Source organism: Camelina sativa, chromosome 17 (genome assembly GCF_030686135.1).
Source record: "Camelina sativa cultivar CO46 ecotype springtype chromosome 17, ASM3068613v1".
Taxonomy (NCBI): domain Eukaryota; kingdom Viridiplantae; phylum Streptophyta; class Magnoliopsida; order Brassicales; family Brassicaceae; genus Camelina; species Camelina sativa.
In genome coordinates, this window is record NC_141896.1 from 37,413,415 (window position 1) to 37,437,826 (window position 24,412).

Sequence of the window (24,412 nt, forward strand, 5' to 3'; positions counted from 1 at the left end):
GGGTTTTCAAGGTACACAGCTCGCCCTGAATGAGGTGTTTACTCAGGCTATAAGTGACAAAAATTTATGGGAGGAGGCGCAGTCTTCTGTAGTGGTCCCATCCGCTAGTCCCGTATCCACGGATACTGTGATTCCCTCGAGGCTGCCAGGTTGTGGGCCTTTTTGTCAAACCGACGGCTCTTGGAAAGCATCTGAGCCCAGTTCAGGTATTGGTTGGTGGTGTGGTAATAATAATGCTTAGACTCTATTGCTGGGTGATAGATGTCCCCGAAAAAGCCCCTCCCCACTCCACGCAGAGCTGGAGAATTTGGGCTATGGAGTGCATCCTTGCAAACAGCGTTTCCTGTCAGAATTTTGAGACGGACTGCGCAGTTTTAGTCGTGATGATTCACGCTCCTAACGTGTGGCCTGCTTTTTCTAATCTCCTGGACGATCTTTTCCTTCTCCAGTCTGCCTTCCCTCATTTCTTCCTGTCCAAAATTTCACGTTCAGAGAATTTGAAGGCGCATTGTCTTGCCTGGTCGTCTTGATATTTACTTTCTGTATCCTTTTTTGTAAACTCTTTTCCTCTACCTTGAACTACCAACCTTGGAGTCTCTTTCTAATTAGTGTTTGGTTGACAAAAAGAAAAAAAATATATGATGCTATAATCCGTATGTATACACATGGCCTAATCTAGTGTAGATATATGTGTATGTGTAATAAATAATTTTTAGCTATTTCACTGTTTCATTTAGTCTGAAACAGAGTCTTGATGTCCTCTGTTCTACTCATTTTTATTTGTTTCTCATTTTATTATATTCAAATCGCTTAGAAAAGATTATGCGTTATCTCAGTTTTGGTTAATAAATTTGTCTTATTCTCTGTTTTTTCTTCCTACTCTGTTGTGAAACAAAGATGTTTTTTCCTCTTCAGTGTATTGCTCATTCACTCAGAAACAGAATATTACTCGAGCTGAGTTCTCTTTTGACCTTTTCTCATAAACAAATGTGATATATTTATAAATTTGCACGACAAAAAAAAGTGATATATTTATAAAAGTGAAAGAGATAAACAAAAATCCATGCATGTGTTATTGCAGGATAATCTTTCATCTAATCTACCGAGCCGTTGGGCTCACTTCGGTATCGAAGGTCAAGCTCACTTCTATAGAACTCTTTGATTCCATATCCCGACACTCCTCCCCTTGCATTTTCAGAAGCCAGACACTCGTTTAATTCAGCAACAACTTGGGACATGGTCGGTCTTCTCACAGAATTAGGATTTAGACAACCCATTGCTAGTTCAACAGCTTTCCAAACAGACGCAGAGTCATAATCTTCATTAAGACTAGGATCCATAATGCTTTTGATGTCTCCTTTTGTAAGCATTACTCCTACCCATTCTGCTATATGAGGCTTTACACGGTTTTTGTCGATCACAGGTTGGTTTGTGATGATCTCTAACAATACAATCCCAAAACTATAAACATCACTCTTTTCTGTCAACCAATTTGTCCTATAGTATCTGCAAATCGAAATATATGACAAAATTTGTCAAGTTTCTTTCTCTGTTAAGAGAGAAAAAAAAAAAAGGAATTTCATGAGCGGTATACTTACTCAGGATCGAGATATCCAGGAGTACCAGCAACAACTGTTGATACATGAGTTTCACCTTCTATTGGAAATGATCTTGAAAGCCCAAAATCAGAAAGTTTGGCTTGGAAGTGCTCAGTCAACAATATATTTGTGGTTTTGACATCTCTATGAACCATTGGTGGTTTGCATCCATTATGCAAATACTCAAGTCCTATGTCACAACAATCATTTTTAATTAATAGCAAATAAACAAACAATGGAAAATATTATGGGGGTAATCTCTAAACAAACCTTGTGCAGACTCAAGAACTATGTTTAGTCTAGTTCCCCAATTCAAAATAAACCGGTTGCGTGTTCCTGGTTGTTAAAAGTACATAACAGTGTCAAACTCCTATATTACCTCCACAGAACAAAAAGAAAAAAAAATCATTCATATATATTTGTTTTATACCTGACATATGTTCATTAAGATCTCCATTCGCCATGTATTCGTAGATAAGAGCCAAGTTCACTCCTTCGTCGCAGTATCCAACAAGACCGACCAAGTTCTTGTGATGAACTCTAAGAAGAAGTTCTACCTATACACCAAAAAAAATAACTCAGAAGTTTAAGCTAGTTTTTAGAAATATTTTAGTTATTGATGTTTGTGATGAAGGTGAGACATTAATAGATTATTACCTCAGCTTTAAATTGTTTATATCCTTGAGATGATGAATGGGAGAGTATCTTAACAGCTACTTGTTCAGTACCGTTCACAAAACCATGATAAACAATTCCAAACCCTCCTTTCCCAAGGATTCTTTGAAAGTTATTTGTCATTATCACAACTTGTGAGTAAGTAAACCTTCTATTTTTTGCCACTATTGCCGGATTTGATGATCTATGCGATGGTGGTGGCCCTAAGTTTTCAAGCAAAAACTGTTGTCAGACTTAGTACTTAAGTTTGATATTTATGTAAGAAAACAATGAAATTTGGAACTTATTGATAATTAATGTACCTTCAACTTTTGGTGACCTTTTCTTTTTAAGAATAAAAAACAGAACCAATGCACCTATAAGGACAGCTATTGAAACAATTGATGCAATAACTGGCACTATGACACTCTTTTTCTTATGTCCATCATCTCCTTTATTCACACATGAACCAGCTGTGCAAACAAGATGAGGGTTGCCTTCAACACTGTAAAATGTGAGTGCTGTTAAAGATATCAATCAATCGGTGTGATAAAAATTAAAAAGAAATAAATAAAAATTGTTTACTTTAACTTCATTCCTTTCTTCTGAAGAAGTGAGGGAGGAACTGAGCCACTGAGATTATTACCACTTAGGTTTCTGTTGGAGTAGACAAAGATTCGAAACTATATTAAGTAAGTTAACTAAAAGAATAAAAAATTTGAAGTGTCTCATTATAAACTCACATGACCAAGAGTGATTTTATGTCAGCTAGAAACGCAGGTATTTCTCCAGTCAAGTTATTACCTGACAAGTCCCTGCCCAAAGAAGAACAAACCCTTCAAATATGATTCATTTTCGAAGGCAAAAAACATTAATTGAGGTTTCGTCACCCGTGGAGATACTTACAGTTTCTGCAAGTGAGTTAGATTCTTAATGGCTTGCGTGATGATCCCAGTTAATCCACTAGAAGATAAGTCTCTAGAGATTAAAAAAAAAAGTGTGAGATAATAGTTTGAAAATTAACATGATTAAAGATTGACTTGATTAAAAAGATTTTTATTTATTGTATTAAACGGATTATCTCACAAGGAAGTGATTATTGGTGGCGTAGAAGTATCAGAGCTGTTGCAATTTAGACCATCCCACAAAAACAGTTTGGGGACACATGGATCTCCTTGCCAACTAATTCTAGTCAATCCGTAAGTATCTTGAACATTCTTAATACCAGCAACTGTAAAGTTAGATGATATCAAGAATCAAAACACAAAACGCAAAGATTTGGAGATAAGATCAATAATGTATAAAAAATCGACATACCGTCATCTCCATTTGTCTCCATTTGCGGGAAATCAATCACGCTGAAAGCCTCGATAGCATTAAGTATAGGTGGAAGGGTCGATTTCAGCGTCTTCACAACCTGCAAAATGCATGCCCCTACTTCATCGCATTGCTGTGGGATTGAGTTGACTATGGATGCGGTTCTTAGCGGTAGAGGACTAAAAGGTCCAAAAGTATATATTCCGTTCTGTGTTACATTGAATTCCCTTGTATCGTTAGCCCTTAGAGTCTGAAGCTCTGCAAAGTGTGTGTAAGAGTAATACTGTGTAGTAGGAGGCTCTACTGTCCATGTAATGTTCAAGGTCTCGTTAGCCTCAAGGGGCGTTGCTGCTTTTGCCATTACACCTTGTGGTAGTTCATATGTAATACCAGTGTTTACATTGAGAGTCGTAGTTAGTTGTGTCCATGAGTTGTCGAAGAGCGGGTACCATTTGCGGTCATAGATATCATCTGGGAACCTGCACAATCATGTATTAGTTTACATTACTAATCTGACATATGGCTTACCATCGTTTCAAACGCAACAACTATTGACATGTGAAAATTGTTTTGTTCTCGTCAAGACATATAATTTATTTTCAAATAATTTTTTAAGAAATTATAAAATGTAAACACAAAATCCAGTGTTTTTTTTGGCAGTTTTTGCTTTCACGTTTGCAACGTAATTACAACGTATAGAGAAAATTTCATTAGAACACATATATAGAGAAAATAAAATTTAGATAACATGAATGCAAACAAGCAATCGAAACATAAAGTTTTATGTACCTTATACGAGTACTTGAATTGCTAATATACCCCCGGAATAAGTATTTCAGTGAACCGCTTTGAGTTACGTACATATTTTTCTTCATCGGCCGTAGTTCCAACATATTTATAAAAGGTATACTTATTCCCGTATTAACAAGACACACCTGTAAAGAGTTGGATCTGGTCACATGGATGATCTCCTCTATAGTGTCATTGCTACTCACCGTTGACCACAAATTTGGACCCAAGTAAAGGTCGAAGTTTGGCACAACTTTAAGACCATCGTAATTTCCATATACAAATGTGGCCTTGATCAAATAGTTGGTGTCGCGGGTGACATTTAGGTTGTAGCAGTTTCGTCCCCCCTCTGGAAAGTATCTCAGTATCAAGGTCGGCCTATCGTAGAGCGGTTCGAATTCCTTGGCAACTCTACCGGTTTTCCCACTGTTTACTAAATCAGCGTCTGATGTATATGTTAAACCCGTTTCTGGCGCATTGTAAGGAGATGCAAGAGGGGATAAACCGCAATCCACACTAATGAATCCTAATAAGATGGATGGAAAAATTAAAGAGTAACGTATCATCTAAGAAACTGTTTTAAGAACACAAAAAATATAGACTAAATCAACAAATTTATGCTTACCGGTTTGATTTTGAGCTTGAACAAGATGAAGTACCAGCAAAAAGGTGGCAATGCACACATAATACCTCTCCATTGTTCTCCTTACTGTTCTAAAAAGAAAAAGCGTTTTCTTAAGATATCAAACTATGCATGTGAGTACATATGACTATATGAGCCACTTCTCAAAAGTCCCAAGGCATCTAGATAAATAAATAAATAATTGAGAATTTTTCCACGATGGAAAATGATTGGACAGAACAAGTTGGGAGAAAATGACAAACTGTCTTTTGTTTTTATGTCAAATGGTAAGAGTTATTAGTGGTGGAAAGCATTCTCATGTACATTAGATCATCAAAAACGTTGACCAAATTAACGAAAAATAATTTCGGTGTAGTCGACATCTAAATAACGAGGAATAATATCTAGAAATTAAGGAGACGTGCATTAAACCACAACCTTCTTCTAGTCAATGACGTTTTCGTTGAATTTGACTCTTGTATGGCACTTCATTGGTGATAATGTCTCTTCGTGTCTTCTTCGTTCTAGATTGATAACGTTTTCGTTATTGCAATCTCCACCGTCAAAGTCAACGATCATAAAGCTTCTATCTCTGAAACTCGAATGTTGTCGAGTTTATACATCATACCGTTTGTGCATGTCAATGCAAAACTTAGTTTAGCGAATTTCTATAAACTAAATTCTATATCCAAAAATAACAAAAGAAGCAATGACCAGAGTTGTTAAATTAATGATCAATGCGTCGGATACGTGATCCTACATTCCTTATTCATGATCAATCGATTGCATGATTTGTCTCTCTTTTAACTATACATATTTTGCTGTCCTAAGTTAACAGTTTTCATGGTCTTGGAGCTGTAAAATGTACGATACTTTTCCCTCCCAACTCAGCTAAAATTGAAGTGAAGTATCACATTAGGAAAATAAAAAATAAGGAGTTCGAACTAATTACAGATGACTGATATATATATATATATATATATATCAATATCACAGAGACACAAATTTGGTTACATCGAATCGAAACGAATAAACAAAAAAAAATCCATGTGACAGGACGAGAAAATTATTTTATGTAAATTAACTAGCGAGCCGTTGGGCTCAGTTCGGTATCAAAGATCAAACTCACTTCTATAGAACTCTTAGAGTCCATATCCCGACTCGCTCCTCCCCTTGAATTTTCAGATGCGAGACACTCGTTTAATTCAATAACAACTTGGGACATGGTTGGTCTTCTTGATGAAGAAGGATTTAGACAAGTCATGGCTAGCTCAACAGCTTTCCAAACAGAGCTAGAATCATAATCTTCATTTAAACTAGGATCCATGATGCTGTTGATGTCTCCTTTCGTAAGCATTACTCCTACCCATTCTGCTATATGTGGCTTTTCGCGACTTTGGTCGATCACGGGTCGGTTTGTGATAATCTCCAATAATACAATACCAAAACTATAAACATCACTCTTTTCTGTCAACCAATTTGTTCTATAGTATCTGGAAAAAAAAATATTTAAAAAAAAAAATCAGTAACAACATAATGATTCACTAAGTTTCTTTATCCTAAAGAAGAATTTTTTAAAGCAGTAATACTTACTCAGGATCTAGATATCCAAGAGTCCCAACAACAGCTGTTGACACATGAGTTTCACCTTCGATTGGGAATGATCTCGAAAGCCCAAAATCAGCAAGTTTGGCCTGGAATTGCTCATTTAACAATATATTTGTGGTTTTAATATCTCTATGAACCATTGGTGGTTTGCATCCATTATGCAAGTACTCGAGTCCTAGGCAAGAAGAATCATTTTTAATTAATAGCAAATAAACAAACAATAGAAAATAGTATGGGGGTAATATCTAAGAAATTTCTAAACCAACCTTGTGCAGACTCGACAACTATTTTTAGTCTTGTTCCCCAATTCAAGATAAAGCGGTTATGTGTTCCTGTTTCTTAAAAGAACAGATTAGTGTCCAAGTTTTATGTTACCTCCAAAGAACATAAATAAGACACTCAATCATCTTTGGTTTTTACCTGACATTTGTTCTTTTAGATCTCCATTGGCCATGTATTCATAGATAAGTGCCAAGTTCTCTCCTTCATCACAGTACCCAACAAGACCGACCAAGTTCTTGTGATGAACTCTAAGAAGAAGTTCTACCTATACACCAAAAACCATGACACAGAAGTTCAAGTTCTAGGAAAAGGTTCACCAATGTTTTTAGTTCTAGATAAGGATGAAGGTGACAGCTTACCTCAGCTTTGAATTGTTTATATCCTTGAGATGATGAATGGGAAAGTAACTTAACAGCTACTTGTTCAGTGCCATTGACAAAACCATGATAAACGATTCCAAACCCTCCTTTCCCAAGGATTCTTTCGAAGTTATTTGTCATTATCTCAACTTGTGAGTAAGTAAACCTTCTATTTTTTGTCACTATTGCTGGTGCAGATGATCTAGGCGATCTACCATCTGAACCTAAGGTGTCAAGCAAAAAATGTAGTCAGACTTAGTACTTAACTTTGATATTTAGGTATGTTGTAATAGTACTTTTGAGCTCATTTCTAATTAGAAATACCTTCAATTTTGGGTGACCTTTTCTTTCTAAGAATGAAAAACAGAACCAATGCACCTATAAGGACAGCTATTGAAGCAATTGATGCCATAACTGGCACTACGACACTCTTTTTCTTATGTCCTTCATCTCCTTTGTTCACACATGAACCAGTTGTGCAAACAAGATGACGGTTGCCTTCGACACTGCAAAATGTGAGTGTTGGTAAAGATACTAAACTACATCAACCGACGTGATAATAATCAAAAAGATAAAAATAGTTTACTTTAACTTCATTCCTTTCTTCTGAAGAAGTGAGGGAGGAATTGAGCCACTGAGATTATTACCACTTAAGTTTCTGTTGGAGTAGACAAAGAGTTAAAAACTATTTTAAGCAAGCATATTCAGCAAAAGAAAGGTTAACCAAGTTTTTAAAAAAAACAAAATAAAACAAATTTGCATGTCTCATTATAAACTTACATGACCAAGAGTGATTTTATGTCAGCTAAAAACTCAGGTACTTCTCCAGTCAAATTATTATCTGACAAGTCCCTGAAAAGAGGAACGAACCCATTTATGACTCATATATTCCAAGGCAAAACTAGTTTGGTTAATCGTTGAGATACTTACAGTTCTTGCAGATGAGTTAGATTCTGAATGGCTTGGGTGATGATCCCAGTTAGTCCACTGGAAGATAAGTCCCTAGAGACAAAAAACAAAAAGTGTAAGGTACTAGTTTAAAATTAACATGATTCGAAATTGATACGAATTGTATTGAAAGATTCATCTCACAAGGAAGTGATTATTGGTGGGGTAGAATTATCCGAGTTGTTGCAATTTAGACCATCCCACAAAAATATTTTGGGGACACATGGATCTCCTTGCCAACTGATTCTACTCAAGCCGTAAGTATCTTGAACATTCTTGATACCAGAAACTGTAAAGCTTGGTTATATCAAGAATCTAAACATAAAACGCAAAGACTTGTAGATATGATCAAGAATGTAAAAATCGACATACCATCATCGCCATTGGTCTCCATTTGCGGGAAATCAATCACGGTGAAAGCCTCCATAGCATTAAGTAAAGGTGGAAGGGTAGATTTCAGCGTCTTCACAACCTGCAAAATGCATGTCCCTCCGTCGCATTGCTCCGGGCTTAAGTCAAATACGGTTTCGGTTTTGAGTGGTTTAGGACTATAAGGTCCATATGTATATTTTCCATTCAGCGTCACATTGAATTCCCTTGTATCGTTGGCCCTTAAAGTCTGAAGCTCGGCAAAGTGCATGTAGGAGTAAAACTGTGTTGTAGGAGGCTCTACGGTCCATGTAATGTTCAAGGTCTCGTTAGCTTTTAGGGGCGTTGCAGCTCTTGCCATTACACCTTGTGGTAGTTCATAAGTAATACTTGCGTTTACATTGAGAGTCGTAGTTACTTGTGTCCATGAGTTTTGGAAGAGCGGGTACCATTTACGATCATAGACATCATCCGGGTACCTAACATATGGCTTTCAAATGTTTCAAATGCAAAAACCATTGACATGTGAAATGTTTATTTGTTTTTTTTTTCATGAGATAGAACTAATTTTATAACATTTTTCAATTATAAATGTAAACGCTGAATATATAAAGAAAAATTAATTAGAACACTAGCTAGATATTGACGTTCATAAACATGTTTATGTAACATGAAACTTTCGATCCGTTCTTACCTTATACGACTACTTGAATTGCTAATGTACACCCTGAATAAGTACTTCAGTGAACCGCCTTGAGTAACGTACATATTTTTCTTCATTGGTCGTAGCTCCAAAACATTTATAAAAGGTATACTTATTCCAGTCTTAACAAGACACACCTGTAAAGAATTGGATTTGGTCACATGGATGATCTCCTCTATAGCGTCATTAGTACTCACCGTTGTCCACAAATTTGGACCGAAGTAAAGGTCGAAATTTGGCCCAACATTAAGACCATCGTAATTTCCATATACGAATGTTGCCTTTATCAGATAGTTGGTGTCGCGGGTGACATTTAGGTTGTAGCAGTTTCGTACTCCATCTGGAAAATATCTTAATGTCAAAGTCGGCTTATCGGCGAGCGCTTCGAATTCCTTAGCGATTCTACCGGTTTTCCCATTGTTGACTAAATCAGCATCTGATGTATATGTTAAACCAGTTTTGGCTTCATTGTATGGAGGCTCACGAGAACCACAATCCACACTAATGAATCCTGATAAGACAAAGACGATGAAAAAATATCCTATAATCTACGAAACCGTTCAAGAACTTAGCACATATAAAGATTAAAACGACACCTTTGTACGTACCGGTTGGATCTTGAGCTCGAACAATATGAAGTATCAGCAAAAAGGTGGCAATGATGACACAATGTCCCTCCATTGTTCTCCTTACTGTCCAACAGAGAGCTTTTTTTTTTTTAATGCAAGTTATGCATATGAGACGATGGACTAAATGAACCACTTCTCAGAAAGTCTTTAGTCAACTTCTTATAAGATTAATAGATTGAATAAACAATCCATAGACAATCATTTCTCACGATTCAAAATGATTTGATAGAGCAAGTCGGAAGAAAATGACAAGTGGTATTTGTTTTTCGTCAACAATGACAACAATTGGCAAGAGTTATTAGTGATCGAATACTCTCTTACGTATTCGTTGACTTTGACTTTTGTATGGCATTTCCATTGGTTGATCTGTCTCTTTTTTTATTGAGTCTTTGTCTACCTGGATCGATCCACCGTCAAACGTCAACGATCATAAGGCTTGCTAGTCGATTATAATTAATCCGAAACTCGAATTGTGTTGAGTTTATTTTATCATATTGTTTGTGCATGCTAGTTGAAATATGCATGCCAATGCAACCTCCAATGATTTATAAATTTGTAGGATTCAGAAAATTATATTGCCACTAGTTGTGTGCTTGATGAATTTAGTACTTCATATATTACATTAAACCTTTTAGACAAAATTAATCTCAAAAAAAAAAAAAAAAAAAAAATCTCCGAATACCAAACGTTTTGGGACAGAATAACCAAAACAGAGTATATAACAGATCAACAAAACCAGAATATCTTGATCTTTTTTTATTTTAGTTACAAAACAAAAATCTTTCGTAATACGTTTGTTTTTTTCCACAGTGCACTCATATCACAAATATATATAGATAGTTTTTTTTTTTTAACATCTATATATAGTTTTATTTATGAAAAGGAAATTATGAATATTGTTTTTCTTCAAAACATACTTTAATAAATTCACAAATAATTTTTTTTTAAAGGAAACAAGATAGCATTCCATGAAATTACATCAAAGATATTCACAAATTATCTGGCTCCAGGGGCAAACTCTGAAGCAGAAGAGAGACTATAGTCAACAGAAGCCATAGAGTACATTTCTTCACTACCATGTCTCCTTGCATTTTCAAATGCCACACACTCGTTTAGCTCCATCACAACGTGTGCCATAGTTGGTCTCCGGTTCGAAGACGGGTTCACACAAGCCAGAGCCAGCTCCACAACCTTCCACGCACCGTTAGTATCAAAGTCCCCCACCAGTTTCGGGTCAACGATGCTCTTGATGTCTCCTTTAGTGAGCATGAACCCAACCCATTCGTTGATGTGAGGTCTTTCTCGCATTTTATTTATCACAGGCTGGTTTGTGACTATCTCTAATAGCACTACACCGAAGCTGTATACATCACTCTTCTCGCTTAGCCAATTTGTTTTGTAGTACCTGAAAGGTGATCAAAGGAATATAATAATTCATATTCTTATTTGGCCACAACAGCACAACTTTGGAATTTCATTGTTCTACTCACTCAGGGTCTAGATAACCAGGTGTTCCTGCAACCACTGTCGAGACATGACATTCGCCATCAATTGGAAAAGATCTCGATAGTCCAAAGTCGGCTAGTTTCGCTCCACACCGTTCATTCAATAAGATATTAGTAGTCTTAACATCTCTATGGACCATAGGAGGCCTACATCCATTGTGTAGATACTCCAGTCCTGTTACAAATGATTTTTTATTTTTGTCAATTTTGCTTTTATAGACATCATAAACAGAATATCAAGAAACAATATTTTCTTGTCATGAATCAGACAAAGGTAAGAAAATAAGTAATTATTGTGTTCACCTTGTGCAGCCTCCACAGCTATTTGCATCCTGTTTTCCCAGGTAAGGACATTGCCTCCACGTTTTCCTATACCGAGTTTTAAATGCTTTTAAAATGTGGCAAGAGATGGACTGGACTAAATCATATCTAGTCTTTTAAGTGTTATACCTGACATATTCTCCCTCAAGTCTCCGTTTGCCATGTATTCGTAAATCAAAGCCAAGTTATCTCCATCATCACAGTACCCCACAAGTCCCACCAAATGTCTATGGTGAACTCTTAAAAGAAGTTCAACCTAAGAAAAATAGCAAATTCACCATTCATGTTTAAGGAACAGATCATGAAACTGGACTAACCGATCCATTTCTTTTCTTGTTAATAAAGTACCTCTGCTTTGAACTCTTTATAACCTTGAGCTGATGAATGAGAGAGCATTTTAACAGCTACTTGAGCATCATCCAAGTTTCCATGATACACTGTTCCAAAGCCTCCTTTACCAAGAACTCTCTCAAAGTTATTAGTCATCTTAAGTACCTCCGGATACGTGATCTTACGTTCCTTTGTCATGATTGATGGATTAGATGATCTTGTCTCACTTTTAACTATACCAGAAGCGACTGATGGAGGTCCAGGAGCTGTAAAACACACCAAAATATTTGAAATGAATAGAGAAAAAAACCAGAAAAGTTTTCATATTTCATCAATCTCAAGAGAGTTGGTGGTGATTCATATATACCTTTAGTTATTTTTGCACCTTTCCTTTTAATGACTAAATATATAGCAAAAATAACTAGAAGACCGAACACGCCGGCCACGGACGCTGCAATAGCAACCACTGGAACCTTTTTAGTCTCTTTTTTGGGATTAAGATTCTGGTTTTCACCCAAACTGTGGTCAGTAGAAGTGATGAGAAACCGGAAAAAAGAGAGAAGAGATTAGATAAATTTAGTGTGTACAGAAATGTTGAAAGGTGTATGATCATCTTACATTAATGTTAATGAGTTACTGTTTACTCTTTCTTGAAGAGAGTCTGGAACTGCTGTGAGATTAAGTCTCGGGTTCCCGCTTAAGTTTCTGTGAATGAAAAAGACTGATTCTTTTAAAGCAGAACAAAAAGAGAAGCTAGAGGGTTGTGAAAGAAAAAGCTCACATGAGTTTCAACAACTTCATATCAGCAAAAAATGCTGGAATCTCTCCTGATAAATCGTTATTTGATAAATCTCTGTCCATTAAACAGAGAACGCAAAGTTTTTTGCAGAGTTTAGTACATACTCCTATAGCAATAAACCATACTAAGTATTATTGATTTTATAATTCGGATGCTTACAGTAATGTCAACTGTGTTAGCTTCAATATGTCTGACGTTATGGAACCCGTCAACTCGCTCGCATTCAAGTTCCTAATGTTTGTGAAACCACAAAAAAAAAAAAGTATTTCCATAATGGTTAGAATATGTGAAAGCACCAAAACCAGAGAACATTATGATGAAGAATTAATACAGAACATACAAAGATATGATCCGTGATGCCTCGGAGTCCGGATAACTGCAGTTTACACCTTCCCACAGATAAATCTGAGGAGCACATGGATCTCCTTGCCAGCTTATCTTTTTGCTCAAACCATATGTTTCCTTGATGTTCATCATAGCAGTAACTGATCAATCGCATTCAAAACTCATCTCAGAAATTAAATAAAAGTTTTAAAAGACAAGAATGGCATAAGAACACGTACTTACCTTCATCTTTGTTTGTCCCTAGCTGTAGAAGGTCTACAACTGTATAAATCTCGAGGGCGTTGAGAAGAGGAGGAAGAGTCGAGTTACCCGTCATTGCGAATGTGAAATTAAATAACCCATTTGAAGAACTGATAGCCTTTGGATTGGAGAATATCGAAATGCTGAGTTTGGAAGGCCTCAAGTAGCTGTACCAACGTATGCCTTCATTGAAAGTAATGTTAAATTCTCTAATGTCACTGGCTTTTAGATTCTGAATTTCAGCGAAATGCATGTATATATATGACTGTGCAGTGATGTCATCAAGCTCCCACCATAAGTGCCATGGCTGACTAGCATTTTTAGGGACAGCAGCAGTCTTCATCACGGATTGAGGTACATCGTAGATGTTACTTGTGTCGACCGGTAGGTCTGTGCTTATCGAGACGGTTTCGTTATCTGTGTATGAATCCCATACTCGGTCATGTATGTCTTCATCATACCTGAAGAGATGGTCCTTTTTAGTTAACTCAAAGAACAACAAGTAGACAATTTGATTGTTGCCTAAAAATATTAGAAAGATTTACTCTGCTGAGTTATAACTCAGCCAGGTTTTGTTAAGTCAGCCGTAACTATTGGCTGAGTTATGCTCTAAGTCAGCCATTCGGTCTTACTCAAATGTTTTTTCCATAAATCAGCGGCAACTGAACTGTAACTTAGTCGTCATTACCTCTGTAACGCGTTACGGTTGAGTTATTTAATACCTCAACAATTTCTGACATGGCGTCTGATGTGGCAATGACATTTTTGTAATTACGTTTTTTTCGGTAGTATAAAATAAGGGCACACTGTGTATTTTGAAAATATCTGAAATATACTAGTAATAAAAAAAAAAATTTGTCTATTCTGGTAATATTACCTAAAATGTACCCGATATGAGTAAATCTCCCAAAATATTATTACCTGATGAAAGATGATGAAGTGGATGGAAAGTATACTCTGGCGAACAACGTCAATGATCCGCTTTGCGTGGCATAAGTTTCATTGTTCAATGGACGAAACTCCAGCGACGAAATGAATGGTGTCGTCGGTCCAGTTTTAACAAGACAAACTTGAAGACTATTTTGCGGTATGACATGGATTATCTCATGCATAGAAGTATTTGTAACTCCTCGTATTTTAACCGAAGACCATTTGTTAGAACCGATATGAAGATCAAAGCTTGGCAACTGATTCAGACCGTCGTAGTTCCCATAGACAAAGGTTCCTCTAATTAGATATTTGCCACTTGCCGTGAGGTTGACGTTATAACAGTTTCTTTGACCTAGAGGGAAGCTTCTCAAGGCCCAAACTTGTTGTTGAAACAGAGTCTTGTATGCATCATTGATCTTTCCAACCAATCCACTGTCAATGTAATCCGCGTCTGATTTGTATGTAATATTCGTGGACTTCTCCACGTAAGTAGTTTCCTTAGGCACCAACCCACAATCCAAGCTGCTGAATCCTGTTGATGATCAACACCAAGAAATATAAATAATCAAGAAAAAACATTTTTCATGTTTTAATTATGTGCAAAACAGAGTAATCCAAAAACATCGTCATGTTCTCAAGAACCTGCTTGATTTTGAGCTTCGACTGATCTCAAAACGGTAAAAGCTATGATCAAAAGAAGCAAAAACCAATGAAGAGTCTTCATATTTTTTGGGTAGGGTCTGGTTCAGAGGCTATTATTATTCATTGTTCATTTCTGTTAATGGGCAAAAAGGCTGAAGAGAACATAATATTCAATTCATGCTAAAAGTCTTTTTAAGATTAGATTATTCAGGTGAGTATAACAATACCCTTACATGCCTACGACATTCTTTCAGGTCTCAGGCGTGGGAGTCGGAAGGTTCAAATTATATTTACTAAGATTAAATGAAATGTGAAATCAAATATATAAAAAGATACGAAAAATCAAACAAAACAATATTGCGAAGTTAAAAATAAACAAAGGGAGAACAAGTAAAACGAGCCACTTGCAGTTAGAGAGAGTCTTCTACTTATGTTTTCGTTTAGCCAAAATTGGTCGGAAACTCTCTTATATGCCCTTCAGACTAGATCACCAAACCTATTGGGATATGGAGAATGAGAGATCGGCCGAGATCGACGGTCGAGATGACAAACCCAAGAATATGTAAATTATGAAGTTTGAGAAAAATCTAGAAGATATAGTTTAGGAATATTTATATTTATCTAAATATATTATTTACATTTACATAATATAAGTTTAGGAAATACTTTGTGTATATAAGAGAATATAAGTGGTATATTGACTTTTGAAATTTACAACGTCAAGATCAATCTAAGTCAACGTCAACGTCAACGACTTTTGTATGGCATTGGTTGATATGTCGTCTCTTTGTATCATTTTGGTTCTGGATGGATGAATTCGTATTTTGAAACTGCATTCTCAAAAGTCAACGATCATAAAGGCTTTGTAGTGTCTCTTGTCAGTTGTAAATATAAGACATGTACAACTAAATGTATGGATAAATCAGTACAACCTCCAATGATATTAGTTAGACGTTGACTTCTAATTTGTAGGAATCCGAAAAATGAGCCTTCACTAGTTGTGTGGTCGATGTATTCAATACTTCATTTTTGAATAATATGTCTAGACAGAAATGTTTTTTTAAAGAATATTTACCGAAAATGGAGCACACAAACCAAACAAAATCTAATGATAGAAAACATAGAGTCATAGAGGTAAGTAGGTCAGTAGTATATGTGAGGTCGAACCCACAAGAACCAAGGTATACTAAAGATTTTCAAGATTTGTAAATAGTTAAAGCGAACTAAAGATAGTTTGTAAATAAAAATGCAAAGAAAATACACGATTAACTTATAAGATTACAATATTGGATCATACGATATTTTAGAGATCAATGATTAATAAGCAAGTGAAATAAGGAATTCAATAGATAAGAACCGTTCTAGAACATGAACACAATAATAGACTAACCAATCATCTTTTAAGGCATTAGACCCTCTCCAATGGGTTTCCCTATTTTTTTTTTCTCTATAATAGAGGTGAATTTACTCCAATCCACCTCTATTATCACCCCTACAATAGATATTGCTATTTATGAGGTAGGAATAGAGGTGGACTGGAGCAAATTTGCTTCTAAAATAGATTGCTATATTTTTTTCTATTTATAGAGAAAACAAATAGAGATGAATTAATTGGAACTAAACTTGACTATTAGTTTGCTAAACTTTCATTTGCAACCTCCTAGCCAAATTCGTATTACCAAACAAGTTTGTTAAGTTCACAATGCGTTCTAATATCAACTTTCGCAGGCTAGAAATACATTGCTCAATTCACATTTGTTCAGGCATTCTATCAAACACTTTTGATGCAAAGAAAAACTCATAATCTAGAACAAGATGATCATTCCTATTCTAGCATTAAGAACATGTGAAAATCAAAGAACCTAAGGATTAAGAACTCCAAACAACAATCAATATATCAATTCATTGAATCTCCTAATTAGAACCCTAAACCCAACAATGAGACTACTCACACATATTGAATTGAACAATACAAAGAGATGAAGAAAACATAATAGGGTTTAGAAATCTTCTCCAAATTGTCAAGAAGGATGAATGAATCTCTATCTCTAGAAATGGCTTACAAAGGTCAAGGTGCAGAAAACTCAAAAAATAGAAAGTGTCCTGTTAATTTGGTTTTTGAGGTATTTATACCCCTTATTAAAATAAAAGAAATAAAATAAAAATGAAAATAGAAAAAAAATCAGAAAAAGAATTAAGTTTCTAGATCGCAGACATAAAGACAACAGAGTTCACCAGACTTTACCAGATTTCTCCATGCTTCAGCATATTTGTCTACAGGCTTCACCAACTTCTCCACACTTCAGCTGATTTGTGTACAGACTTCACTAGACTTCTCCAGACTTCAGAAGACTTCACCAGACTTCACTAGACTTCAGCATACTTGTCTACAGACTTCACCATATTTCTCCAGACTTGTCAACAGACTTCTGATTCAGTTCAACTTGGAGACTTGTCACCAGACTTCTGATTCACTTCCTGCTTCTTTACTCCAGTTAAGCTCGAATCCAAAAGACTCCAAATCCAACACATCGTCTCCACACCTAATCACAACTCAAGAAAATACCAAAAAGATGATATATGGTGTTTTTATCGGTTTTGAGTCTTTGTTTTCTCTCTTATTTTATACTTTTTATTGAGTCAAAGGGTGTTTTTGGAGTCTTTTGGTTCTTTATCGAGTCTTTACAGGTTTTAACACACTTTGGAGGATATTGGAGGAAAACGAGCTATTTTGGATACAAACAAGCATATAAGATGAATGTTGGTTCACGTGAAAACCCGCCTACCAGAGGAACCCGCCAGGCTAAGCAACAAAGTCTAGACCAGTTTCACGTCAAAACCCGCCTATCTGAGAAACCCGCCTGACTAAGCAACGAAGTCTAACCCGGCAACTTTCACGTTAAAACCCGCCTATTTGAAGAATCCGCCTCACTAAGCAACAAAATCTAACCCGACAACTTTCACGTCAAAACCCGCCTGGCTAAGAAATGTTTTGACTAGGCCGTCACCTTTTTTACCTTATTTGGAGAACTCTATAAATACCGTTTATTTGGTGGAAGAAAAACCCTAAGTTAGATTCTAAGTTTTATTATAAGTTTTATTCTACGCTTTATTTCTGCAACCTAAGACTTTTTGTAAGCCACTCTTTTGAGATTCTAGAGATTTATCCTCATTGACAATTTGGAGAAGATTTCTGAACCCTTTCTTATTATTTCTGCAATTTAATCATGTTTTCTTCATCTATGATTTTTGTTTTCTCTTTTGCTATGTGTGAGTAGTTCTCCAATTGGGTTTTAGGGTTCCAATTTGGAGATTCAATGAATTGATGTTTTAATTATTGTTTGGAGTTCTTAATCCTTAGGTTCTTTGATTCACATGATCTTAATGCTAAAATAGGACTGATCACATTGTTTTAGACTCTAGGTTTTTCTATGCATCAAAAGTGTTCGATAGAATGCCTGAATGAGTGTGAATTGAGCAATGTATTTCTAGCCTGCGAAAGTTGATGTTAGGACGCATTGTGAACTTAATGAACTTGATTGTAATGCAAATTTGGCTAGGAGGTTGCAAATGAAAGTTTAGCAAACTAGTAGTCAAGTTTAGTTTCTAATGCCTTGAAAGAGGGTTAGTCTATTATTGTGTTCATGTTCTGAACGGTTCTTAATTATTGAATTTCATATTTCATTTTCTCATTAGTCATTGATCTCTGAAATACCCTATGACCCAATGTTTTTACTACAATTGTTTACTAAAGCTTTTTCTTTATTTTTGGTGTTTTCAGGTGTATGACCCGCAGTGCAGGCTCTTCACACCTAGAACAATATCACGAAGACTTGGGAAAGTTTGAGAGAGAGAATAGGAGAAAGAAAAGACTTGCTGAAATGGCTGATGGTTTAGCTGGTCGAAATGTTGGCAATGTGGATGATGAACATCATGGAGAGTTTGAGGATCCCCCTCCTGCTGGGAACGTTAATCCTCCTGCTGGTGGAGAGGCTGCCCGTGCAGCTGCGCAAAGAGAAGCTGTGCGCCGCGAAGCTGCCCGTTTAGCTGCTTTTAATCAAAGACCAGCAAATGTTTGACAAACTTTGAGGGAACATGATGCTCCCAATGCTGAGATGTGCCGTAGAGGTGTCTAACATCCTCCAATCGCCAGAAATCATATATATAAAAGTAGAGTTCCAGTCTCTCCTTATTGGTCCACTTGGCAATACAATTTTAACACAAAAAAATTAGATTAATACACAAATTTAAAGATAATTAATTTTCACATTTAACTCACATAATATAAAACTGAAATCTTTATAGCTTCTCCCTATAAATTATGCATTAACTTTATTTCTCCACTAAGTTGTATTAATCAATTGTATTAAAACAAAACAATAAATTAGAATTGTAACTCTCATTTTTCTAAATGTAATTTTTCATCATTTCTCTTCCTATAAATACTCGTTATCTTATTCTCTTAGTCTATCACTCTTTCATTCTCTCATCTTCTTCCACTACTCTCAAATCTCTTTTTTGTTTTGTTTTGTTTTGTTTTGTTTTGTTTTTGTTATTGTTGTTGTATGGGTTATAAAAAATCAAATCAAATATTATTGTAAAAGCTTAGTTTTAGAGTTTGTATGATATGTATATCTTATATATTTATTTTAATCTTTTAAAATGTTTATCTCCATTTTCTATTTAATATTAACATCTTATAAATCATTATTTTCATACTTCCTTACAATATTCACCACACAATAAGATCATAAAGTTGAAATGATCCATATGTAATTATCTATTATGTCTCTGGTTATCTCACATATTCATGTATCATTTTTAATAATTTATAAAAATCAATATAATTATCCATTTATCAATTTATAAAGACTATTTTGTTTTGTGATCCAATTGATAAATCTGCAGAGATCAATATAATATATATATTTTTTATGATTTGAGGTTTTTGAAAATAAAAAGAACATAATTAAACAATTGGTTTTTTGTGTCTTTAATCAAAATAAAAATGATCCAAAAAACAAAACATATTCAACTAGACCTTAAATATAAAAATAAAATATAATTTTAAAAATATCATTTCACTAAATTCTCTAAAGATGAAACCATTAGTAAGAAATCTAGCACTATAAATTAAATTGATGAGTGAAAACCAAAAAAATATAAGTTATCCTTGGGACTTTAAAAATTATTGAGATTGAAGAATTCATATAATTTTATAAGAAAACTAATTTAGTTTGTCACTTAAAAAGTAATATTTTTCTTTTGAAATATTCTGTGTAAGTGTTGAGTTTATATCAACAAACAACCAAATCATGTGAATTTTGATTCAGCCACTTGGTATTCCTTTTATTTTAGGTTATAAAAAATTAAAATATTTATTTATAATTAAAGACATGTAACTCCATTTAACTCAAATGTAACTCCTATCCAATAATTGTACATTAATTCATTCCTCCTACTAACTTATTATCTTTCAAGAGAAATTATTTTTGGTTAAATTTTAATATTTTTTATTTATTTTGGTTGGCTAAACTTATATTCATATTTTGGTTGGCTAAATTAATATATTTCTCATGTAAAATTATTGTTTATAATATATTTCTCATTTCAAAGTTTAAAGCAATATATCATATATATAAGAAAGGTTTTGGTCTCTCCTATTGGTTGATTTTCATTTACTGTTTTCTAATTTTTTTATTATTATTTGCTTTCTAATTGCTTTAAACAATATTTAAGATCCAGTAAACACAATAAATTTGACTCACACATTAAAATAAAATTATAACTGAAAATAAAATAGATTATGCATTAATCATATTCTACCACTCAATTTTATTCAAACACAATAAATTACTATTGTAACTCCATAGTTCTAAATGTAACTTCCATCATTTCTTATCATATAAATAAGCATTCTCTCAATCTATCATTCTCTCATATTGACATTCTTTTACTATCTCATTTTCACATTCTCTCATTCTCTTCTACAATACCTCAAATCATTTTTCATTTTTTTTTTGTTATTTTTGATTTCTTATTTTTGTTGTATGGGTTGTAAAAAAAAATGAAATATCATTGTAAATTGTTAATGCTAAATTTTAATATAGAGACTACATGATATATATTTTACATTGTTCTTATTTTAAAAGATTTATCTCCTTTATCTAATTTGGATTATTATCTTATAAGTAATTATTCTCTCTTCCTCTCCCACCAGTATCAAATGTTGTTATATCTCATATGTGTTGTAAGAGTTTGATTCTATATTTTAATTTAGAAAGTATTATATATATATATATATAGATATTACATTGTTCTATTTTTTAAAGATTCATCTCCATTATCTAATTTGGATTACCATCTTATAGTAAACATTCTCTCCTCCTCTCCTACCAATATCAAATTTTGTTATATCTCATATGTGTTGTAACTTGTAAGAGTTTGATTATATATTTTAATGTAGAAAGTATTATATATATTTAACATTGTTTTCAATTTTTATTTTATTTATATAAAAAAATATTTCTTTTATATTTCTTGCCTTTCTAATCTATTCATATTTATTTTTTAAATTTGCATAGTTAAATTTAAATTCACATATGTTGGTTTTAACAAAACAATCAACTTTACTTGAGAATTAGATGTTCCTATTCATTTTTAAACGATCAATGTGTAACATATAAGCATTTTGTCTTGCAATCACAAGTTCCATTTCCATTGCTTAACTCCACGGTTAAACTATAATATATATTGTCCTATTTGTATGAATAACAACATACTTATTTATTTAAAAGAGCAGATGATTAAACGAAATAAATATTTCTCCAAATTTTATAATTCAATCAGTAAGTGTACTTATTACTTTGAAAAACTTTTACATTGAAGTTCATAAAATCATATAAGAAAACTAAAATACTATATCACTTCAAATTTGGAAGGAAACACTTGGTATTCCTTTTTAAAAAAGTCAAGACACATATAAAAATTTATTAATATTTAACTCACTTTAAAGACATTAAAGGTCATCTAACTCAAAAATAACTTCTATCCAATAATTTCATACATTCCTCCCACAAATAAAAATATATATATATATATATATATATGTTCAAGATTGTATTTAAATATTACATAATTTTTTAGTTAGCTAAATTTATAGTCACATATATACAATATATATACATAAGAATTTATATTACTTATTAACACCATAATTCGACCCATTATTTGCTTAACTCAATATTGGTTTCAAAGCCAACTAAAGAAAAACAGAAACGATCTTATTGATATTAGACCAAAACATGGGCATACAAACATAATCACTTACACGGAAGATATTTTTAAAAAATAACTTATTATTGCAACATCAACTTATGAAGGGTTTACATAAGCAGTTAATTAGAAAATCTATAATACAATAAATGTATTGGAAACAATATCAGTCAATGATAAGATTGGATCCTCAAAAGCAAGAAACAACAACTTCATAATTCATAAAAAATAAACGCCACAATTATACACATCTGAACGAAATGGTATAAATATATAGTGTATAAATAAAAGTGATGGGAAAGCCCGTATATGCCTAATTAAAACGAAATAATACAAAAAAAAATGAAAAAAAAAAAAAAAAACAAGAAAGTGCCAACTACACCACAACCCACGCGTTGCGTGGGGAAGCACCTAGTGACTTTGAGATCAAACCGGCACTGTTGGGTATAGTGAAACAAAACCAGTTTCATGGTCTACCGTCAGAGAATCCAGTTTATCATTTGGAGTACTTTGAGGATATATGTGGCACGACGCGAATGAATGGGGTACCTGATGATGCTGTCAAATGTAGGTTGTTCTCATTTTCTCTGAGTGATAAAGCTCATCGCTGGTTTAAGTCGTTGTAGGGAGATACCATTCGAACATGGGATGAGTATAAAGCTGCATTCTTGGGACAGTATTTTACTCAAGCAAGGACTACTCTTCTTAGGAATAAGATTTCAAGCTTCCAGCAGCATGCTACTGAGTCATTCCATGAGGCTTGGGAAAGGTTCAAAGACTATAAGAGAGAATATCCTCACCATGTATTCACACCAGAATCACTCATCAACACATTCTACAGAGGGGTTGATGAGAGGTATAAGATGGTCCTGGATACAGCTAGTAATGGGACTTTATGACCAAAACAGAAGGAGAGGCTGAGATTTTGATTGAGAACCTAGCTGCTAGCAACAGTACCATTGTGTTGACTATGATAGGACAGTGAGAAATAGTGGAGGAGGAGATACGAAACAGATTGTTGAGTTGACTACAAAAGTGGAAAAACTTTTGAGAAGAGATTAGAGGAGTGTGAGTTACTGTGATGATTCTGGTGATGGTCAGGTTTATCCGGAAGGTATTGGGGAAGGTTCTAAGGAGCTGCAGGCTGATTTAAATTATGTTAATCAGGGCTATCAGAACAATGGTTTCAACCAAGGCTATAGGAATCATCCTAATTTGTCCTACCGAAGCACTAATGTGGAAAACCCACAAGATCAGGTATATCCATCACAACAGTTTCAGCAAAAGTCATTTGTTCCAGGGCAAGGAAACTACAAGCAGCCATTTGTGACAAAAGGACAAGGAAATGGATATGGTCAGGGAGGTTTTCAGCAGAAGCCTCAATTCAGTAATTACCAAGGAGGATACCAGGCACCAGTCCAAGCTCCTGTGAGAAACAGCCCTGCATCTTCTTCTGGCGATAGTGAGATGAAATTGATGATGAGTCAGATTCTTGAGGGACAGAAAAAGAATGCAGCTGACATCAATATTAAAGTGGATGGTATGTATAATGATCTTCATGGAAAGTTTGAGACATTATCCTCACACTTTAAGACACTTGAGAATCAAGTAGCACAACAAGCTTCTGCCTCTACTAGGCAACAAGGAGCTCTCCCAGGCAAACCACTACAGAACCCGAAAGAGTACAACAATAACAAGGAGTTTATGAATGTCGTCACCCTGAGAAGTGGGAAGGAGCTGAGATCACTTCCTAAGAAGGGAAAAGTTATTGAAGTTGTTGATGATTTAGATGATGGTATTGCAAGGAAGGAACTTGATCCTCAGCCTTTGGAAGAGGAAGTTGTGGAGAAGGAAGACACTACTGAAGAAGAGATAGTTGACAAACCTGCAACTTGTTCTTACATACCAAAGTTGCCATTCCCAGGCTGTCAAAGAAAGATTCAGAGGGAGAAGGAGTATGCTAAGTATGATGAGATTATGAAGGAGCTTCAGGTTAAGCTTCCTTTCATAGAGTTAGTCCAAAATATTCCCCTCTACAGGAAATATTTGAAAGACATTTTGACTAACAAGAGAACTCTCGAAGAGGGAGCTGTTTTGATCACTCATGAGTGCAGTGCCGTTCTCCATAACATAGTCCCTAAGAAGAG

General features: G+C 34.5%; 3 protein-coding genes and 1 non-coding gene across 4 annotated transcripts; all 4 read right to left on the reverse strand.

Moving 5' to 3' along the window:
• Positions 1-972: 972 nt before the first annotated feature.
• Positions 973-5,146, reverse strand: LOC104758503 (putative LRR receptor-like serine/threonine-protein kinase At1g51820). Its single transcript, XM_087494810.1, is given in 14 exon segments — positions 973-1,153; positions 1,155-1,506; positions 1,599-1,788; positions 1,869-1,934; positions 2,029-2,155; positions 2,256-2,476; positions 2,576-2,757; positions 2,838-2,909; positions 2,996-3,067; positions 3,159-3,230; positions 3,339-3,483; positions 3,570-4,048; positions 4,359-4,884; positions 4,984-5,146. Coding segments are annotated over 14 exon segments (2,631 nt in total). The 5' UTR covers positions 5,057-5,146; the 3' UTR covers positions 973-1,099.
• A 731-nt stretch (positions 5,147-5,877) lies between these two features.
• On the reverse strand, positions 5,878-10,086 carry LOC104758502 (putative LRR receptor-like serine/threonine-protein kinase At1g51820). Its single transcript, XM_010481386.3, has 13 exons — positions 9,858-10,086; positions 9,241-9,760; positions 8,550-9,025; positions 8,322-8,466; positions 8,160-8,231; positions 8,010-8,081; positions 7,816-7,887; positions 7,554-7,735; positions 7,230-7,453; positions 7,009-7,135; positions 6,855-6,920; positions 6,574-6,763; positions 5,878-6,473 (listed from the first exon to the last, which is right to left on the reverse strand). Exons 1-13 carry the CDS (start codon positions 9,928-9,930, stop codon positions 6,065-6,067), a joined length of 2,628 nt encoding a protein of 875 aa, XP_010479688.2. The 5' UTR covers positions 9,931-10,086; the 3' UTR covers positions 5,878-6,064.
• A 615-nt stretch (positions 10,087-10,701) lies between these two features.
• LOC104758505 (putative LRR receptor-like serine/threonine-protein kinase At1g51860) lies at positions 10,702-15,176 on the reverse strand. Its single transcript, XM_010481390.2, has 13 exons — positions 14,991-15,176; positions 14,340-14,880; positions 13,401-13,879; positions 13,174-13,318; positions 12,993-13,064; positions 12,816-12,887; positions 12,653-12,739; positions 12,402-12,553; positions 12,053-12,300; positions 11,834-11,960; positions 11,687-11,752; positions 11,369-11,558; positions 10,702-11,283 (listed from the first exon to the last, which is right to left on the reverse strand). The coding sequence occupies exons 1-13, from the start codon at positions 15,070-15,072 to the stop codon at positions 10,875-10,877; spliced, it is 2,670 nt and encodes an 889-aa protein (XP_010479692.2). The 5' UTR covers positions 15,073-15,176; the 3' UTR covers positions 10,702-10,874.
• Positions 15,177-22,966: 7,790 nt separating this feature from the next.
• On the reverse strand, positions 22,967-23,073 carry LOC147924830 (small nucleolar RNA R71). The gene has a single exon (XR_015587938.1). It is a non-coding gene; the product is annotated as a small nucleolar RNA R71 (small nucleolar RNA).
• Between the last annotated feature and the right edge of the window lie 1,339 nt (positions 23,074-24,412).

Bases quoted from the DNA above. Each gene is read 5' to 3' on its own strand.
- LOC104758505 (XM_010481390.2), bottom strand. From the start codon at position 15,072: ATGAAGACTCTTCATTGGTTTTTGCTTCTTTTGATCATAGCTTTTACC. The intron at 13,880-14,339 runs GTAATAATATTT...CCATCTCTTCAG, and splicing joins ACTTCATCATCTTTCATCAG to GTATGATGAAGACATACATG. The intron at 12,301-12,401 runs GTATATATGAAT...TGTGTTTTACAG, and splicing joins AGGTGCAAAAATAACTAAAG to CTCCTGGACCTCCATCAGTC.
- LOC104758502 (XM_010481386.3), bottom strand. From the start codon at position 9,930: ATGGAGGGACATTGTGTCATCATTGCCACCTTTTTGCTGATACTTCAT. The intron at 8,467-8,549 runs GTATGTCGATTT...CAAGCTTTACAG, and splicing joins GGAGACCAATGGCGATGATG to TTTCTGGTATCAAGAATGTT. The intron at 7,136-7,229 runs GTAAGCTGTCAC...TTTGGTGTATAG, and splicing joins ATAAACAATTCAAAGCTGAG to GTAGAACTTCTTCTTAGAGT.